The 21,712-nt window shown below is 35.2% G+C and overlaps 1 protein-coding gene across 1 annotated transcript; it reads right to left on the reverse strand.

Annotated features, from left to right (window-relative positions):
• Positions 1 to 6,619: 6,619 nt before the first annotated feature.
• LOC109100174 (stathmin-like) lies at positions 6,620 to 10,072 on the reverse strand. The gene is made up of 5 exons (XM_042745037.1): positions 9,949 to 10,072; positions 7,794 to 7,840; positions 7,531 to 7,703; positions 7,220 to 7,411; positions 6,620 to 7,143 (listed from the first exon to the last, which is right to left on the reverse strand). The coding sequence occupies exons 2-5, from the start codon at positions 7,807 to 7,809 to the stop codon at positions 7,078 to 7,080; spliced, it is 447 nt and encodes a 148-aa protein (XP_042600971.1). The 5' UTR covers positions 7,810 to 7,840; positions 9,949 to 10,072; the 3' UTR covers positions 6,620 to 7,077.
• Positions 10,073 to 21,712: the final 11,640 nt, after the last annotated feature.

The raw sequence follows: 21,712 nt of genomic DNA on the forward strand, positions 1-21,712 counted from the left end.
AATATTTTAGGTCTTTTATTGTTTTAATACTGATGATTTTGGCATACAGCTCATGAAAACCCAAAATTCCTATCTCAAAAAATTAGCATATTTCATCCGACCAATAAAAGAAAAGTGTTTTTAATACATAAAAAAGTCAACCTTCAAATAATTATGTTCAGTTATGCACTCAATATACTTGGTCGGGAATCCTTTTGCAGAAATGACTGCTTCAATGCGGCGTGGCATGGAGGCAATCAGCCTGTGGCACTGCTGAGGTGTTATGGAGGCCCAGGATGCTTCGATAGCGGCCTTAAGCTCATCCAGAGTGTTGGGTCTTGCGTCTCTCAACTTTCTCTTCACAATATCCCACAGATTCTCTATGGGGTTCAGGTCAGGAGAGTTGGCAGGCCAATTGAGCACAGTAATACCATGGTCAGTAAACCATTTTACCAGTGGTTTTGGCACTGTGAGCAGGTGCCAGGTCGTGCTGAAAAACGAATCTTCATCTCCATAAAGCTTTTCAGCAGATGGAAGCATGAAGTGCTCCAAAATCTCCTGATAGCTAGCTGCATTGACCCTGCCCTTGATAAAACACAGTGGACCAACACCAGCAGCTGACATGGCACCCCAGACCATCACTGACTGTGGGTACTTGACACTGGACTTCAGGCATTTTGGCATTTCCTTCTCCCCAGTCTTCCTCCAGACTCTGGCACCTTGATTTCCGAATGACATGCAAAATTTGCTTTCATCCGAAAAAAGTACTTTGGACCACTAAAAACAGTCCAGTGCTGCTTCTCTGTAGCCCAGGTCAGGCGCTTCTGCCGCTGTTTCTGGTTCAAAAGCACACGCCTGTGCACGGTGGCTCTGGATGTTTTCTTCTCCAGACTCAGTCCACTGCTTCCGCAGGTCCCCCAAGGTCTGGAATCGGTCCTTCTCCACAATCTTCCTCAGGGTCCGGTCACCTCTTCTCGTTGTGCAGCGTTTTTTGCCACACTTTTTCCTTCCCACAGACTTCCCACTGAGGTGCCTTGATACAGCACTCTGGGAACAGCCTATTCGTTCAGAAATTTCTTTCTGTGCTAATTTTTTGAGATAGGAATTTTGGGTTTTCATGAGCTGTATGCCAAAATCATCAGTATTAAAACAATAAAAGACCTGAAATATTTCAGTTGGTGTGCAATGAATCGAAAATATATGAAAGTTTAATTTTTATCATTGCATTATGGAAAATAATGAACTTTTTCACAATATGCTAATTTTTTGAGAAGGACCTGTATCTACATCAAGATTTTGCATAAAGCCGCCCAAATGTTCATGCAAAGAAAGAAGGCATAACTTTTATTCTCGCTGTTGCAGCCGCTGCCATGTTGTGGAGATGATGTGTGTTTCGTTGTGAAAGCAAAGCTACTTTGTTTGGTCTTCCAAAAGAGGACACAACTAGAAATCAGTGGTTAAGTTGTATTTCAACACTGTTCCAGGACAGTTCAAACCAAATATTCAGATGTGTGCTGTGCATTTTATGGAGGATGAGGACTGTTTCCTGAACCAGTAACCTACAATGGGTCTGTGCTTAAAGGCTGTTCTATAAAGTGGGGCAGTTACAACTTTGCAAGGACAGTCTGGCGCTTCTGACTCACAGTCTGTAAGTATGTTTTCATATTTAAAGAATTTGCCACTGATGATTCAGACGTGAGTTTTGAGCAGTTTAGAATAGCGCTTGTTGTTTGTCATTTCTCCGATCACAAATGCGGCCTTGATTTTATGTTTACACGGCGTGATACCCAATGCGTATAAAGACAGTTTAAGTCATTATAATCTGTAGTTATGTCCCCATTGGATGCAACAAATGCCTCATTTGTAATGGTTTTTATTGGTTTTGTCTCGTCGCACCAGGACACACGGCATCATACTTTGTAAATGGGCGTAACATTTCCATCACACGCTTGAGGCATTCGCCAATCACAAAGCAGAAAGGCGGAGCATAGAGGAGAAACAATAATGTAGGTTTCTGCAGGATTTTTAAGCTCAAATTTAAGACCTTTTTAAGACCTGCACAAATAAAATTAATACCATATGAGCGAAGTAGGACAATGTCTATAGTGCCATATAAAACTGTAAAATTATTGTTAAAAGCATAATTTACAGTTCAGATAAAAGTTTTCACAAAAACAAAATGTTTTATAAAATGCAAAACTTTACATTTCAGCCTTTAAACCATTTTTAAGAAAATGGATGAGTCAAAAGTATTAATTATTATGTTAATTTAAACAATTATTATTAAGAAAATATTATATCAATTTAATAACATAAATTAGGGGTGTGCGATATCAACAAAAAATGATATCTCTATAATTTTCTGGGATTTTATTGATAACGGTTACTAGATAATATTTTGCTACAGAGTGTGTTATTGTGCTGATATCTTATCTCTAATTGTGCTAACAGCTGACTCCTGAATTTTTTTATATTCTTCATCTTCTGTGTGGTAAGTTCACAGCAATAATAGAAATTAATCATTTCAAACAAATTTTATGGCTATTTTTACCTTTACGCCATTTTTTTTTTTTCTAAAAGTGTGCACCATGTTTTGAGTCAAATTCTTGCATTTGGGCTTTTACCAAGCAAATGAAATCAGCATCAACAAAACTGATCTTCTCAATGCAGAAGAAACACAGAAGCGACATTAGAAGTGTCATTTAGATGCATTTATACACTGTTAAATGCAGCTCTGATGGACATAGAATACTTTAACTTTAAATACATAAATAATGTTTTGATATTTTAAAGATAAAACATTGAAAACTTATGTTTGAAATTATTTTACAAATGAAAAGGTACCTTAAATGTGCAATTAAAACTCCCAGTAGGTGGCAGCAAGTCACTGTTAAGTGAGTCATTGCGATTGAACTGAATCATTTACATTGGTAATTCATTCAGAAACAAAACACCTTCGTGTTGCCCAGAGACGCAAAACAGCGCTGTGGCTGTGTATGGAATGATTTTTGTTGAAGAAATAGAGTAAAAACAGGAAATAATGTGTCTAAAATGTAAGTCTCTTAAAATTTACTTCTTGTTTATCGAACTGTTGAATAAAATCAATATCACATTTGTAATCATGCTGACTTTTGGAGAAAAAAAAACGGCACTCTTCGTGTGATATTAACTATATGAAATGATATAAATATATACATTTTCTGCCCCATATCTTGAAGTATGTGATAATTCTAAATGCATTTTAATAGACTGATAAATGCAGTGAAAGAACGCACTATAAATGCGCACGCGCACTAGTCTAACCTGCTAGACTTCACCTAATGTATGCGCGCACTCTGTAGGTTTTTTGTTTGGTTTTCGCGATGTACTGGATCATATCAAATCGCACATAGGCTAGTTAAAACAACAGTTATATTATTGCAGGATTTGCAGACCATACATATGTTTAGATTTTGATAATGCATTGTCTTCTTATTGATCCACCAGTTCAGCCCTGCGTGTTTGAAGGGTAGCTAAAACATGGGTCGATTTTCGCATTGGTCTGAACTTTGAACAAAACAACTGTTTTATTGAAAATGCTCATTCATTCTTAGAGCAGGTGGAGCGTTTGGTAGAAATATAACTGTTTCCCCGTAACAGCTGTAGGCTACACAAAGCAGCACCGGACTTTGAACATGCAGCGCTCATGTTTATTTATTGAAATCATAACGTTAGCCTTTTGAAGTTTAATCTTCACATTCAGCCACATCACAATTCTGGTCTTTCCGTCCCAAAATTTAAGACCTCTTGAAATCATAATTAAGACTTTCCTGTACAATTTAAGATTTTTTAAGGACTTAAATTTGATACAACTAAATTTATGACTTTTTAAGACTTTTTTTAAGACCCGCGGAAACCCTTGGAAAATAATGTTGTTGTTTTTTTAACCTTAAACCACATAAACAGATTGCATTACACCAAATACACAAAATAATGTTCTTTTTAGCAACGTCATATGACCCCCTTTAATAATGCTGACACTGCAAATATGCAAATAAGAGTGTTAACTCATGTAGGCTACAGTGTTAATCCCCAAAACCTGAATAGCCACGATTAGTTAAAATAATAATAATAATAATAATTCACGATTACTCAAAAATAACACTTATGATATTTATCACTGATATGGCTAAAGTACATTATTATTTAAAAGAAAAAGAAAAAAAAATTAAAATGTATAAAACCCATTTTTTGCCATAATGTAAATGATGTGAGTGATAGCTAGTACGAGTATTATAAATAAGAAACATTCTTTTTGTAAAGAGAGAGAGAGAGAGAGAGAGAGAGAAAGAAAAAAGAAAGAAAGTACTAAAGAAAGAAAGAAAAAAGAATAAAAACAATAACAAAATTGATTTAAAAAGTCAATTCTACGCAGCCCCGCACATGGCATGCAGGAAAAAAAAAAATAGAAGGCTAAATTGTGCGCACGATTTACTATTTCATTCCCTCGATTTATAAATTGTGCACGATTTATAAATCAAGAGAACTAATTGGTAAATTGTGTGCACAATTTATTTATTTTTTCTTGCATGTCATGTGCGGGGCTCATGACATACAAGCTTATTTCTCATACAAATCAGATGCAACCATGTGTTCACCATGAATACAGACAGTACATGTTATTAAAGAGTTTTCCTTTCTTCATCATGAGAGCTCGTACTGCACTGTGTGTTGTTAAGCCAGCCCTCACTGATTGATGTTCTGTTGCTGTCATCAGATGTGTATTTCTTCCTTTATCTACATTTGGGTCGTGTGGGGGCAACTTGACTTCTCTTTGAGATTTTGTTGACCTTTATGAAATGAAATCTGAGGGGGATGTCAGCTTTTGAGAGGATATCTGAAAGGTTTGCTGTCAGAGTGAGTGGCGGAAAGGTAAATAGACTGGAGAAAAAAGCTGAAGTGACAGTCCGCAGTGATTATAACCTTCAGTTCATTCACTGCTGGGATCTCTCCAGACATTATCATGAATATCTGCACGCCGAGAGCCGTGCTGCTGCACTGACGCCACACTGACCCCAGCGATTGTCTGCATGACCTTTGTATTGAATATACTTTACAAAGACACCTACACAGCGTTGTAGGACAAGGAATACAATTTCTTTTTCAGTTCTCTTTAAAGGCAGATTAGTGCGCAGTATAGAGGAGCAATCCACGATAAAACCTGACATAATGAATGCGAGTTGCTTATGTCAGCACAGCAGCCGAATGAAGAGGTATTTGCAAGCCTGTCAGGAACTGCAATGGTGCATTTTGTCAGTGTGTCAACACAACAGCATCTGCCCTTATACTGGAAGTGTTTGTGCAATGCTCCCCCAAGTGGCGCAATATACTTCTCCTCAGAAACATTCAAAATGCTTGACATTTAAAATAGAATCAAACTTCAAAAAATGCACTGCTAAATAAATAAATAAATTCAAATCAGTTGGAGCACATTTGTTGCTAAATACTTGTCCTTATATACTTATATATTGAACTTGTACTTATTTACATATATTGATAAGCTTTAAGAGTTTCACATGACTGGGCTACACAATTCCCAAACTACATCTGAATGCATTTTAATTTAACCTTTAAAAGGACAGTTCATCCGAAAATGAAAACTGTCATCATTTACTTTCCCTCATGTTGTACCAGTTTCTTCCTTCTCATGAATAAAGATGATATTTTAAAGAATATGGGTTATAGTTGCTGGTAGCCATTGACCTCCATATCATATTTTATTTATTTTAAAAGATGGGGGAGAAAGAAAAAAAAACGATAAGGTAATTTAGTTCCAGGAATTTCCAGATTCATGTGAATCGGTGTAAGATGAGCTATGATTATTACTGGACCAAGATAAAGGTGTCAATTTGCTGAATTGCATTCACTTCGTCATGAATCTTAATAAAATGCCCAAAACCTGTTGTTTGAAGTACTTTGCATACCCTTAAATATGGTCACCTGACACCTCAATGATCAAATGCCACTTAACGCACATAATGTCATGGAAATTGCTTTTTTAATTGCTCTGTTTCTTAAATAAACCTTGCTTGAGCTGGGGGAGAACACTTTGCAAACCGGTTACCGCTGAGACATACACGTAAAAGCTGCAGTCCCTGACTTGTTTGTGTTCAAAATGTACAAAAGCAAGTACACCATGAATACATGGTTTTGGCTCATCCTGAATCACTGCGGTACATCTATATTAAGTGATTATATTCGGACTATTTTAGACTGGTTCTGATGGAACCGCCGCGGAGTAGCGCGGAAACTGAGTGATTCCTCATAGACATAAACAGAGAGAAGTAGCTCCGGCTACAATGTCCTTCCGCGAGACGCACGCAGTTCTGTTTATGAACCGCTAGAGCGTACCGGAGGAGCAAGAAAACCCTTTCCACACTAGAGGGAGACACAATCCGTGTTATACCTGCTCTTCTGTGACGGCTGACACTGGGATGGGTTTCTCAGGTGAACAGGAAAAAGTATCCATTACTAGATTTAATCAAGTTTTACCAAGTCAACATGAATACAGACTCCTCATAAGACACAATATGCAATACTTTGTGAAGCTGCTTCAAAATAGTCACCTGCTTTCCATAATGTAACACTTCAGAGCCAGAACTAGTTTTAGTACTTCTTTTATTTGGTACAACCATTAAGTTGACAAGTTAACTAACATTTATTGCTACTTTTGCATTTCGCATGTAAAGCCCTCGAATACCCAGTCTAAACTTGTACAAAGAACAGAAACCCTAACCTCAAGAAAAGCAAGAAGCTGAAGAAATACAGCATGTTAAACACATCATACATGGGTCCCTACCAGGTCGAGAAGACAGCTAATATCAGACAACGACAAAGCTGCAGACTAAACAGTGCACAGGTAAGTGAAGAAGAGTTAATCGATGTGTAAAACCACGGCTATATACAAACCGAACGCTGCGTGTGTTTGTTTTTGAACTTGGACCCATGACGACACCTCAGTTTTTTTTTTTTTTTTTTCTCTCATGTGAACTCATGTGAAAATCTTTGGATAAGTAAAAAAAAAAAAAAAAAAATCTGAATCCCTTCGAACTGTAGGTTTTAGTTTTCTTCACAGCTGACCTCTTTGTTTTCTTTGTTTTTGCGAACCTCTTCCAGCTTCTTGTCCTAAAATAGAAGCAAAGGTCATCGAAGGTTTTAATGGTGATAAGACTAATCGATGAAAACACACGGTCACCTTTACCTTCTCTTTGAACTTCTCGTTCATGGCTGCCATGATGGCCGAACGCTTTTCTTTGTTGGCTTCCATCTTCTGGTTCAGTTTCTCTTCTGCCATCTTGCTGAAATTGTTGCTTTCTTCTAGAGCTTTCTGAAGCACCTCCTTCTCATGCTCGCGCTTCTCTGCCAAGTGTTTCAGGACCTCGGATTCATGAGACTAGAGGAAACAGCATTTAGTTATCCAGGACTCATTGAAGCGGTCAGTTATTCAAAGAATCATTTGAACAGAAACCCCGCTTTTATACAAGTACATGACGCTTTATGAGTGAACTCTACCTTGCGTCTCTCTTCCGCAGCCTCTAGTTTCCTCTGGATCTCCTCCAAGGAAAGGTCCTTCTTCGGAGGCGGAGAGAGCGGGAACTCCGCCTTGGCATCTGGAGCAGGACTCCCAAGGATGACCTCAAAAGCTTGTCCCGAGGCACGCTTGTCCAGCTCCTTCACCTGAATATCTGAAAACAAGCTGTACTTGTTAACTGCAGGATCATCTCTGCCTCATCCGCTACAAACATGTTTTAAACGTGTATAAATACAGGTCTTACCACTTAAAGATGCCATTGTTGCAGAAGACTAGAGGGCCGACGTATACCTGAAAACCAAATCAGTGACATCAGTGTTCCACGCAATCATGTTAAACATCTTGTTTGGTTTTTAATAATATACACAATCCTGGTCATACGGCTCACAAGTGTTACTCGGCTACATCTAAGAGGATAAACATCTTGTTCACTATATATATATATATATAGGGATATAAGAGAATAAATAATGTAATAAATAAATCAATAAATAATAAATAAATAAATAAATAAAAGACTAAATAAATAAATAAATAATCATAACATAAATAAATACATAATAGGCTAAATAAATAATAAATAAATAATAAATAAATAAATAAAATAAATAATAATAAATAAATAAATAAATTAAATAAATAAATAAATAAATAAATACATAAATTAAATAATAAATAAATAAATAAATAAATAAATAATCAATAACTAATACAAAATAAATAATAAATAAATAATAAATAAAAAATTAATTAAATAATAAATAAATAAATTAAAATTAATTAAATAATAAATAAATAAATTAAATAATAAATAAATAAATTATTTATTTAATTAATTTATTTATTATTTAATTAATTTATTTATTATTTAAAATAACTGAATATAAATATATATAAATAAATGTAAATAAATAAATAAATAAATAATGAATAATAAATAAATAATAAATAAATAAAGAGATAAATAAAATAAATCAATAAGATAAATAAATGATAAATGCAATAAGGATATAATTAAATCAAATAATAATAAATAAATAAATAATAACTAAATAAATAAATAAATAATAATAATAATAAATACATAAATAAATAAATAAATATAAATGAATAATAAATAAATAAATAATTAAATAAGTAAAGAGAGAGAATACATAAATAGGCCATAATTATAAATAAATAATAAATAAAAGAAATAAAAAATAAATAATATAATAATATATCAAGATAACTACATACCATAATACTAAATAAATAAATAAATTGTTAAATATAAGTAAATATAGTAAATAAATAAAGAAAGAAGAAGATAATTTTCAATAATAAAGAAATTAAATCTAAATAATAAATATATATATAGAATATAAGTCAGTGATCATATATATATCTAATTATATATTCTATATATATTTAGAATCTATCTATATATTTTATATAGATATCGATAGACAAGGCCTAGAGAGAGAGAGAGAGAGAGAGAGAGAGAGAGCTTTTTATATTGTATTTATTATTATACATTTTCATTGATTTAAAGAAATTAAATAGTTTTTTTCGATTGACAACGCCTCTTGATGTGCCCAGCAGGAGGTCTTGTCACTTTTTCGGAAAACTGGGTTCCCATTACAGCCAAACAATTAAATAAATTTAAAGACATGTAGTGAATTCCGCGCGCAAAAGGTTTGCTAAAGCTTCGCGGGAAAGAAAAAAAAAATGGCGCGTTTTCTTCAAAAACACACAAACAGCCCCCTCCCCTAAATACTCCACCTGCACATTTGAAAACCACAGACTTTGGGAGGGGGAAAAATACGGTTTGTCGTTATAAGTCTGCCGTTTTTGCGTGTTCTTGCTGTAAAATGAGCAACGATACTGAAGTGCGTTTTATGGAGAAACAAAGGCGCTTTTCTTAGAGACGAGGATTGAACAGATCCAAACAAAGACACGCGCGCACTGCTCCGCCCTGCTCTTACTACACCTCCATCATAACTCCTGCACGCTACAAAAACATGATGCAATCTGGCCTTTACTCGAACCTGCAACGGTCTGATGCAAAACCATGATGGCATAAAGTAAATAAACGAAGATATCTTCCTGACTTTACAATATTATTATTATCAGATTATACCAACACACTGGTTTAAACGTGACCTACATTAAGACAAGTCTTTAAAAGCGGGTCGGAGTTAAACATGCATGTGTTGGATAAACTTAAAGCATTAAGAAAAATAAACACGCACTGTGTAGACCAGGGACACGCGTGCCTCCGTTAACTCTTAATATATGACATGCATGCATGCCACAGAAATATAAATCTACACTCCAACAATCCTACTAGTGCAAGACGCATCGCACACATTTATAAAATCGTGTGCATTTTACCATAACAATACAGGAACACCCACCTTCACACAAAAAGATCCAGGCTCGAATGATGACAAAGCTCGCCTCGCGCCGTTTTCTCACTTCAACGCATGTCAAGTTCGCGCATAAAAGCATCGAATTTATGTCGTCACTTCGTGTTCTTGACGCCCATTGGCTGCGCTCACTGGCTCCCGGATAATGTAGTTTTATCGAGGGGTTATTCAATGGTAGCGAATGGTGTATTGTGTCTACTCACGAACTTGACTTGCAGTGAATAAAACTCATGTAAATGGGTGTTTATGTAAAAGGAAAGTCTGTAAGTGTGTTCTTTTAATAGTATTGTAAATGGTAAGCTTACTATAATGCATTTACAACAAATAAATACATTCATTAATTAACTGTTGTTGTGAGTATTTCAAATAGTGATCTATTGTGTCAGTGTCAGTCAGTATGATCATTTACTTACAGCAAAAATGCATTCAGTACATGAATTATACTAAAACCAGTAAAAATAAACTGACTTGTGTTCTGGCAGTATTTCATGATATGTTAAAGACTAGTCTGCCATTTTTTATTTTGTTTGTTTTTTCACCTGCATGTCATAAACCGTGACTGGTGACCTCATCTTCCACATTGGGAACTGCACAATGTTGCAGGGCAAAGGGAAGTGACTCATCATGTCAGCACAGAATCAATAATTCCAGCACAGAGATTTAGAATAATACCTTTACCTGAGCATGCTTAAATATAGTCAGGTCGCGTTCGCTGATCTGAGTCTGGAATCTATAGATGAAAACATTAATGCTGTGTTGTTCAAATATGCCTGAAGTGATCTAAAATAAAACACAAATGGACTGTGAATGTCCACGTTGTGTTCTCAGTGTGACATGTGTCTGTTAGAAAGCGGGCTGTAAATCTGAAAATAGCTCCTGGTTATTCTTAAGCTCTTCACAGTCTTTGATAGCTGTTACAGGAGTTTGGGAGAGAAGGATGAAAGTAGAATTTCTTGCTTTATAAAAACAAAGCTTTGAATGTTAGGCTATATTTAGCATCTCCTCCTGTTCCCAGACAGCACAGCGAAGTTCAGTATTGTGCTAGTCATGATGCTGTGAAGTAAAATGTTCTCAGTTCACGTCTGAAGCACAATGAATGTTATGTACTGACGTTAAAGACTCAAAGCTAAACTAGAGGCATGAGCAATTTAGCAAGTGGCAGTAATCAGCTTATACATTCATGTATATTTTATAATTATCCCCGGTTCTTTACTGTGGCAGTCAACATCTATCAGTACTGCTGCATTGTAATCGTCTGAGAAATGCTGATCAATATAATGTGTGTGTGTGTGTGTATCCAGGCACGCTGGTGGAGGAACAGATGGTGTTGGGCAGCTCCACGCCAACAAACCACAAGCCCTGTCTGTGTGGGGCGAAAACAGGCAGGCATGAAGGGACGGGTGAATTTTGGTGACCTAAAACAGAGGATAGTAGTCTATAACACAATCAATGTAAACAAAATGTACATGAAATCAAACATAAAATGTATTTATTTTATGTAAACTCCGTGGGACATTATCATATGTGATATAATATCAGATGAAGTCTGGGTCATAATTTTACAGTGTCATGAAACAGTAAACAGGGGCACTGGCAGCCAAATTGTTAAAACTGAGCTGGTGGTATGACCAGGGCCTGATGAGGAAGGGTCTCCCACTGATTAATCAGTTCTGTACACCTGCACTATAAGTACTGGTGTAATCTTCAAAATCACATTCACTAAAAATACAACATGTCAGAAAAATCTGGTGAAGAAGAGAGATGCGATTATATCAAAGCCTGGGAAAAACTGTGTGAAAATTGACATGAGTGCAATATGATGTCTCCAAACAAATGACTCTGAAGCTTGGAGGAAGGGAGGAAAAGGGAAATGTAAGTGTGTGTGTGTGTGTGTGTGTGTGTGTGTGTGTGTGTGTGTGTGTGTGTGTGTGTGTGTGTGTGTGTGTGTGTGTGTGTGTGTGTGTCCCAATTTTTTTTTTTTTTTTTTATCAGCACAGACCATTTCAGCTGTCCCACATGGGCAGTGGGATTCTTTGGGCTCATTTTCTAAAAACCTTCTATTGGCCTACATGGTGCTCACATTTTGCTACACAGAAAATGCTCATTACTGTAGATCTGCAGGTTAGAAACCACAGTGGTTTTGACAACTGTGAATCATGAGCCCTATTAAGAGGTGTAGAGATCTTCTTGCATTACGTTTTGATGGTTGGCCCAAATAAATGAATAAAGGTATTTTTATTATTATTATTATTTCATTTCTTTGTATATATGTGTGTACAATGCATGCATAATTATTAGGCAAGTTGATATTCTGATCATTTTTTTTCCAAGGACCTTTTACCAATTCCAAACAACATCAATCTTAATAACAATGTTTAATTTTGTATGTAACCGTTTATAAGTGATACAAAATTTTCCATGAAGGCCGGAAGTGAGAAGAAAAAAAAAAAAAACTTAAATTCAGGTGTGCATAATTATTAAGCAGCTTTTCTTTTACAGACAATTTGAGCAATATAAATAAATAAATAAATAATTTAGTAATAAAAAATTATTAAATCCCCATGAGAAATATTCAAAACTAATGCAATATAAGAAATTACAAAGTTAACACATGGACATTGGACAGCAAAATGCTTATTGGGTCATTGGGTCAAAAGTAAAGGACTCAAAACAAAGCCCTGAGGAATACCCCTGGCAATCTGTAATGTTGCCTGCCATTCACACCCATTGTGTTCTATCATTTAGATACTTTCTAAACCAGGATATGTTAGACATTCCTATATTTGAGTCTGGTTTTCAATATATCAAGATAAACCATATCAATGGCTTAGATTAGAGGTGTCTAAACTCAGTCCTGGAGGGCCACTGTCCTGAAGACTTTAGCTGCAACTTGCCTCAACACACCTCCCTGGAAGTTTCTAGTATGTCTAGTAAGAACTTGATTAGCTGGTTTGGGAGTTTTTAATTTGTTTTGAAGCTAAACTTTGCAGGAACGTAAACCTCCAGGGGCAGGATTGGACACCCCTGACTTAGATCAATAAAAAGTGATGCACAATGATGACCTAAGAGCCTCAGCAAAAATACCATATATTTTTTTCCTAAAGCTTGATGCGATAAAATATTATGTTCAGTTAAAAATAAAGACAACTATCACTAATAAGAGTTTCAAAACCCTTCAAAAATTTAGAAAATCAGTTTCCTTGACCTTCTTTAAATAATTAGTGAACTAAACCAAACTTTTAATAATTATGAATTAAATACATAAGTTCTGTCCTAATTAATATACGGTAATAACTTTCTAAGGCAAATTTAATCTTTTCAGTAAAGCAAATTAATATCAAAGTTTCGTGATTTTAATATATCAGTATTAATGCTTATGCTATATTAATGCTGTCTCCTGCAGAGCAACATATGTGGATGTGGAGGAGCACTGTTACCGTGTATCAGTGTATGTTGCTAATAATGGTTCTCCCTGTTTCACATGTCTCAATGAAGCTCATTGGCTTTCTTTTGCTGTAGCGATTGCTCATTGTCTCAGAGGAGCTCTCAGAGCAGTCGACTCAACACAGAATCATTGTTTTCTTCTGGGTCGGCGTACAGAGAGAATACCAATAAAGTTGTCTTGTTTGTTTCGGAGAGCAGAGCTTGACCTGTTTTATTTTTTTCTGGAAATGAACCAGACAGCTACAGAATTCCTGTCTATATTTTACAATTGGGCTAACATACCACTTTGTGAAGGGAGGATGCTAGAAAGAGCATAAGTAATGTGCTGTCAGTTTATTTTGTGCTATACTGTTTCAGATCTAAACTACTGGCAATATTAAATGCTATGCATTCTTTAAATAAGTGCTGATAAAAAATGTTGCTGTGTTAAATAGATCTGTTTAAACAGTCTGTACTGTTTCTTTTTTATTATGTTGTATTTATTTATTTATTTATTTATTACATGAATCTGTGTGATTCTGACTTAATTCTCACAATTCAAAGATTATACCTCACAATTCTGATAAGCAAAAACAACTCGTCATTCTCTTCTTTCCCCAGAATCATGAGTTTATGTCCCACACTTCTGGATTTTTTTCCTCAGAATTGGCAAACTCGTCAGAATTGTGAGAAAAAATAGGTAAATGTTATATAAAATGTTATAGGTTTTAAATAGTATTTCATGCTGTAACTGTAGAGCTAATACAATATGTCCCCTATATACTGCATATGTGAATATTATGTAGACCTATATTGGTTAAATCAAATAATGTTTTAAAAGTAGAGTGATCATAGCAGTTTAGTCTGTCCTTTTAAACGTCTGTGTTTAGGTTCAAATGGCATCTTTGGCGACAATATTCTATATAAAACCATGTGCATTCCTATTCTGACATATACGCATAAACGTGTGTGTGTGTGTGTGTGTGTGTGTGTGTGTGTGTGATATACTAGTGATACAGTGATATATGGGCTGTACCACTCCTATTGCCAAACTGTCTATGAGCTCCAGTCATGCAGGTGGTGATATCACTGCTACAGGACCTTTGTGTGTGTGTGTGTGTGTGTGTGTGTGTGTGTGTGTGTGTGTGTGTGCTCTGTTCACAGCTTTGTGATCCAAATCAAGACAAAGGATGAAGTCACCACCTAGATTTTCCCAAAATACAGAAGAGGGAAGAGACCCGCTACATGAGCAAAACAACTAGTGAAATAAAATCCAATCCTCTCAAAAAATCAATTTGAATCAGTTTTACAAAATAGAAATATACGGAAACATGAGCAAAATGTATTCAGATCATAATCTGACAGTATAATTATAGTGCCATAGTGAGTGTTTGCTCTGCCCCACTCCATCAGGAATGGTTTGGTCTGTTGAGTCAAACAGTGAAAGGATGAAACGCGCCACATGAGGGACTTCTGAAGGGCTTGAGGGTCTGATCGCTGCTCGAGATACAGCAGGTCACTGAATCAGACTCATTAATGACTGCCTCTGTCTGGTCTGGTTTTGGATGAGTTGGCAAAATTGAAATTTAACTTCAGCAGTCTATAAAATGAAAATTTGAAATGCATTGAAGTAAAAAGGACTCAAATTGAAATTAATGGCAACACTTTATTTTAAGGTCCAATTCTTACTATTAACTAACATATAGTCTGTTTATTAGTACTCATATTCTGCATGAGGATATTTTAGATCCCTATACCTAAACTTATATTATGATAACATGTACTGTATATTGAAATGAAGGCTAACAGCAAAGTGCATTTTATGTACAGGTATATTTCTTAAATGAGGAAGCTGACAGCTAATGATGTGTAAATGTCCCGAGCAACTCCCCAAAACAGTCAGTTTCTTCAGAATGAGACAGCATTCAAAGAAGATGTTACTATAGCAACAAGTTACGGAGCAACCGTGCCCATGAGACACTGCCCCGAATGGCTGAGGCGTGTCAACTTTCAGGGGACAATAACTGAAGAACAGCGTATAATGTCAAACTGTAATGTCTGAGAAGTGATTTGGGTGGATAAGAAGCATCCATCCTTCTGTCAAATCAAAAATAGCTTGAAGTCAATCACTGCTGCGACCTTTCCATATTTAAGAATTAGAGTTTTACACTTATGCAGACACAGGAGTCTAGACAAGAGCAGTCTAGAAACACATCAGCAGGGGGAGAGTCTCACAGAGCTGCTGTACGCTTCTTCAAACACACACTTCTACTAAAGGAACAGAGTACAGACAACGCCCCAGTGAGTCATTACCAAGTTTATTCAATTCACATGCATTCTCGTATTAGTGATGTCAAGCTGTCAGGTTTATGACAGTTTAATATCCTCCCCAGTGTCTTCTCTCTCTCTCTCTCTCTCTCTCTCTCTCTCTCTCTCTCTCTCTCTCTCTCTCTCAATTCAATTTCAATTCAATTCAATTCATATTGCTTTATTGGCATGACATACTTAGGTACATATTGCCAAAGCATTGTACATCCCTCTCTCTCTCTCTCTCTCTCTCTCTCTGTGGTTAAAGATGGTTTCTTCCACAGCTGGGTGATAAGAGTAAACATGTCTCAGTTTGTGAAAAAGAGGAGAGTCTCCATCTAGAGGACAAACGGGGAAGTGCACTATCATCACCTACTGTACATCATAATAGCTGCTTGATGGGGAAAAAAAGCGACATTATAAAACATTGAGAAGCAATCTGTTCTGGGACAAATAACATTCTTCTAGCTCTCAAAGCAAACCAGAAATGTAAGTTTTCTGTTTGTTTGTCTCCTTACAGGATAAAACATTAATAGGCTACAGAGGTTTGTTTAAATCTCAGCACTATAGTAATAGTCATGGCAAGATGTATCGACTGATGTATAAACCAAGCAAATCAACATTTTGCTATCATGCCCTAATGTGATTTATGCCACCTTTTCTCACAGACACAGTTCTTGACACGTTTTGGAGCCGTTTTATTGAAATGCAAAATCTTACAAACGGCTAAAGATGAAATTTACAGTCACAGATCAAAACAGCTCTACACAATAGAAATATATAGAATCTTAATTTTGCAAAACATAAAAAATATGGAGCAACGGTTTGAATAGGCGTGTTGTTATTAACGGAACTGCCATGAAAGCACTTTTCCTTAAAATATCTGAAAGAAGTAGTTGATTATGGCTTGAGCCTAAATAGGCAGAATCAGACATAGAGACAGAGCAATAAACTTACTTTCACTATTATCTAGATCTCAGTTCTGATTTTTGAGAAATTCACTATAAACAGACAACCTGTTGTAGTTTACATTTGTAAAATATTGAATATAAACATGTAGGACGTTTAATCTCCCAAATGTATAAATAAATGCAAATGCCCCTCATCCTACCCCAAATGACACTATATACAAAATCCCACGTGGATCCGTGATGGCTCGTGCCAGCGAGCGCAGTCCCGTTTGTAAGGTCACGTCTGTTAATGTGCTAATAGCTGTGAACAGACGTCCCGTCTCAAGCTGCTGACTGGCAGAAGGTGACATTGAAAGCTGTGTTTTCAGACGCGATGCATACTGTGGCAACAGCAGTGACGGCGCCTGTCCCCCAACATATGCTGAGACACACTACCTCTGTCTGCTGTCAATAAACACATATCCATCCCATACCAACCTCTCTGTGAGAGGATACCTGCCTCTTCCTTGATTATTACACTTCGTAACTGTTAAACACTTCTTTTAACATTAGAAGAAAGCTTTTATAATACAAAAATGCTAGGACAGATATTCTGTGTGAAGAGATAATAAATGCAGTAGGACAGACCAGGGTCAATTGAAACACAAATAGGGACTGAATTTTGAAATATTTAAAATACATTATTTCATTAAAGGTTGCATACATTTGTCAACTTAATATATTTCAGTAAAAAAAAAAAAAAAAAAAAATTTAAAAATATATACATATGACTTAGATTAACATTAAAATGACACTTAAAAGATTAAGTAAATATTATATTAATATAAATATTATAATAAACATGTTTAAGGTTTATGGCACCTAAACCTAAAGTGCTTGTTTTTCAAATGATCTGGGCTGCATTAGAGGATATTAGAATGCATTAGAGCCAGTGGTTTCTACAATCTTGGGAAACGCAGCCTTGGTCTCTGGCCTTCATGAATGCAGGTTTGTGTGTCTCATCATTGACATAAAGCCTGCCTGCTTATATTTAGCAATAAAGCTGAAAAGAAAATGATTATTGTTCATCTAGATCACGTTCATCATAATTCGCAGAGCTGTCCACACTGACACATGCCTTACTTGACAGATGCATATTTCCATTTTGCTTCTTTTTAGGCTTTAAGATTTAGGCTTTTATTTAATATTTTCATTTTTCATTGATGTTAGTGATATTTTCTCATGTGTTTTTTCATCTTTATTTCATCTTTTTGCTTTTTTAATATATTTCTATTGTAATTGTAAAACTTAATTGCCAAAGCAACTTTTCTCAGTTTCATTTTCATTTCTTGATTAAGTTTTATTTTTTCATATTACATTTGATTTTATTTCTCCTTTATTTTATAACAAAAAATACGGACCCAGTTTACATGAATTGTCTTTAACTACGATGTACTTCCAATTAAATGATTTGATTCAATATCTTTTTACATTGTACTTATAAAAATACCCTCCTGTAATTACATCTGTATTTGATTTTATTTAAAGGTGTTTTGTTACAGTGTATTTAAACATTTAAGTACTGAGCAATATTAATTAACTACATGTACTTACTATATGCTTAGGGTTTGGTTTGGCATGTAATTATACATAACTAATTGTTATTATAACAGTTAAAGTAGATTAAACGTGGGTAACAAAGACACCTTAAAATAAAGTGTTCCCTTCGATGTCTGTAGTTACATCTATAATTAAATGGAGAATGAAGTAAAAATGTGCATTAAGTATTTTTCACTTGAGCACATAGTAGTTATAATATGGGTACCTAATATAAATTAGGGCCAAAATTATTTTTAATATTTTAAATTTTAGTTTTAGGTAAAAACAAGAACACTGGTGGCTTCAAAGCCACGTTCTGATGTTTCTGCTCACTTAATATTACTCCCATCTGCTTAATCTGCAGTGAGAATTTGACTGACCATAGACGGACAACACCATGTGACAATCTGAGACATCTGCCCTATCGTCTCACTGGAATAACACACACACACACACATAGCGTGTGCAGTAATCCAGTCTTGTCCCTGAGCTATCGCCACCTTTATATTTCCTTTTCTTTCTCTCTTCATTAGTAATATTGGAGAGGTGTTCAGTGAGGGAGGTGAGGAGGAGTTTTCAGGATCCCTGTTTCTCCTCTGAGCTCTCTGGAGGGAGCGGAGCCTCCTGTGATGTTGGAGACTGAGCTGCTCCGGGACCGTCTGCAGAGTGAGTGCCAGGTTAATGCACAGAGCACCAAATCTGTGTGTGTGTGTGTGTGTGTCTGTGAATCTGGCTGACCTGTGAGCGAGAGCTCGGCTAGTTTAAGGGGCAGGTCTGAGGGACTGACACCGGCAGGAGAGCCCAGGATGTCAGGCAGAGCATTACGTCGACCTGATCGACCCGACGACGCAAAATCCAACGCCGGCTCCACCTCCGTCATCGCACCACTGCCATTCTACAATCAGAATCATGAAAATCATTTCAAAAAGTAGTGGGTCACATAAGAGTTTCTTTAAGCGCTTTAAAAGCAACAATGTAACTGGTTTGCAAAACAAAACGCATTGAAACAAAACAAAAATGTAACAAAATTAAAACAAGAATCTAAATAAAAACAAAACTTTCATGCAACAACACATTCTGAATTTTAACAATACTACTATTTAATATTATGTAATAAAGTTATTTAACAACATTGAACCAACCTGTATAGATTAAATTATACCAGCAGGTTTTATAAGTTAAATCAGGTACAAATATCTGTATAAGATTACAATTGCAAGTTACCACTTTTTACAGTATATGATACATATTTAATGTTCATTATTGCATATAGTGTTATATCTGTTCACACCAAAGCCTACTGAGGATAGTACACATACTTGAATAAATGCAGAAACTGTTGTTTCTATGGTAATGATAAAAAAAATTAAAAAATCTTCTATACAACCATATAACCATCTCTCTTCCTGTTTAGTGGATCTTTGTCAACTCTCTGCCCTTGTGTGTTTTCACCGATTGATTTCCATAAAAATAGTAGGAATGTAAAAAAATAAAATAAAATGCTCATAAAAAAGTAGGAATGTTAAAACAATTCTTAAGCAACAAAGCTTGGGAAATACTGTGGTGCATAGTTAATATTTTGAATTTTAGTTATTTATATTATATATAATATATTTCTGGTTTCTTTTTTGTCCTTTTTGAATCTTGATGCTTCAGTTGCCACTTATTGTAACTGCATGGAAAATAGTGACCATAGTCTTAAAATACCTCTTTTTGTTTTACACAGATGAAAGCAAAGCATGTTTGCAACTACATGAAGATGAGTTAATATGAACATATTTTAGGTATAACAACTTGCCTAAGCATTACCCAGATATTGATATCTGCCCCAAACTGACATTAATGGTCAAAAGTTGGCTCTTGTCTGAATGCATCCAGTGCAATATTATGCGAACTAAACTTCTATGTCTGTAAGATTCGCCCACAGAAATGTACAAACACTGAGAAACTGTAGCAAGCCATCTGTTCTCATTCTGGCCTCACACCAAAAGAGTTCATCTAGTTTACTGTAGGTCTGGAGGGCATCATCTCCCCATCCTGTCCTCCGTGGGAATGACCTTCTTGCCAAAACCGCAAACTCAACAATCTTTTCTGAAGATTGTTTTGGTTTTTATCCTTTGGATAAAATAATATAACTTTGCAAATCTGTTAAAAAATAAAAAGCTTAAATTATTCCATTGCATAAAAATTCATACTCTTATCTGGGACAGCTGAAATTTAGCTCAGGAGTATTCATATTGCTTGTAGAGTGAAGTCAACCTGTGGCATATTCAATTAAATGGGTATGATTTGAAAAGGAACATGCATCTTAACAAATAGTCAAACTTAATAAATGGTCTAACAGCAGAAAATGCATTGAGCAAAAACCAAGCTCTGAGGTCAGAAGACAGGATTGCGTCAAGCTACACATTTGTAAGACGTTTAGCATGTGGAGGCTGATAAAGCCTAGTCTAAAGGGCTCTTGAGTCAAGAGCACAGCCTCTATTCAGTAACAGGGCCATCATTACTCAAGTGTGCAGATTCTTACAAGACCAAAAACGCAGAGCGAAAAGACATAACAATAAATCCAACTACAACAAAATCAGCTTCTCTAGATAGCAAAGGATCTATCTAGCTATAGCTACCTAGTAGTGATGACTTTTCCTGAACAACTTGTTCATTTTGAATCTTTAATATTAACTAATTATCTCAGAGAGTGATTCATTCACTTTGTGTTGACTGCATATGCAGCATCCTATAGGTTCTGTACAGGAAACAGAAACGATTAGCTCATCTCCCAAGTTCATTTTTTTCTTTATTTATTTGTTTTATTTTTTTGTGACAGTTGTAATAGATACAGAAATTAATAATTCCCAATATTCCTTACAAACAAGTGTGTAGTTGGTTTTAATTTATTTTTATTTTATATTTACTTATTAATTTACTTGAGTGATTAATAGGTGCAAATCCATACACTGTAAAAAAAATTGCCAGGAATTTACAGGATTAAAGAGTATTATTTTACAATAATTTACTGTAGTCAGAAATTTTCAGTGAAATCAATGCATGCTGGGTCATTTTCTTACAAACGACTGTGAATAAACAGCAGAATGATGATAACATCACAGTAATGTACTGCTCTATTGTTGTTGTTGTTGTTTTTTTTTTTTTACTGTGAATTCACATTATAAAGTTGTCTTTAACTTTGCCACTGTGAGAAATTTAGTTATTTTATTTTACTTTAGTTATTTACTACTGTAATTGTTTAAAAAGTCACCATAATGGTGATTAGTGATTTGTATTTGTTTGGGATCTTGGACCTTGTATATTCATATTCAAATTTCTGATCTAGTCATGTCATAAGTGTGCCAGATGAAAACATTTGTCAAAATGATGACAAGCTAGAATTTGAAATAAGCTAGTTAGTCAAATTCTTTGTAGCATGAACATGATTTTATTTGAAAGATGTGACATCAACACTTGACATACAAAACACAACAAATAAAAACAAACACTTACAAAATAATAGTTAAATAATAAAAGTTATTATTTAT

Source organism: Cyprinus carpio, chromosome B19 (assembly GCF_018340385.1).
Source record: "Cyprinus carpio isolate SPL01 chromosome B19, ASM1834038v1, whole genome shotgun sequence".
NCBI classification, from domain to species: domain Eukaryota; kingdom Metazoa; phylum Chordata; class Actinopteri; order Cypriniformes; family Cyprinidae; genus Cyprinus; species Cyprinus carpio.

Coding starts and splice junctions, on each gene's coding strand:
- LOC109100174 (XM_042745037.1), bottom strand. Junction 7,412..7,530: donor CTGCGGAAGAGAGACGCAAG/GTAGAGTTCACT, acceptor TGTTTCCTCTAG/TCTCATGAATCCGAGGTCCT. Junction 7,144..7,219: donor ACGAGAAGTTCAAAGAGAAG/GTAAAGGTGACC, acceptor CTTCTATTTTAG/GACAAGAAGCTGGAAGAGGT.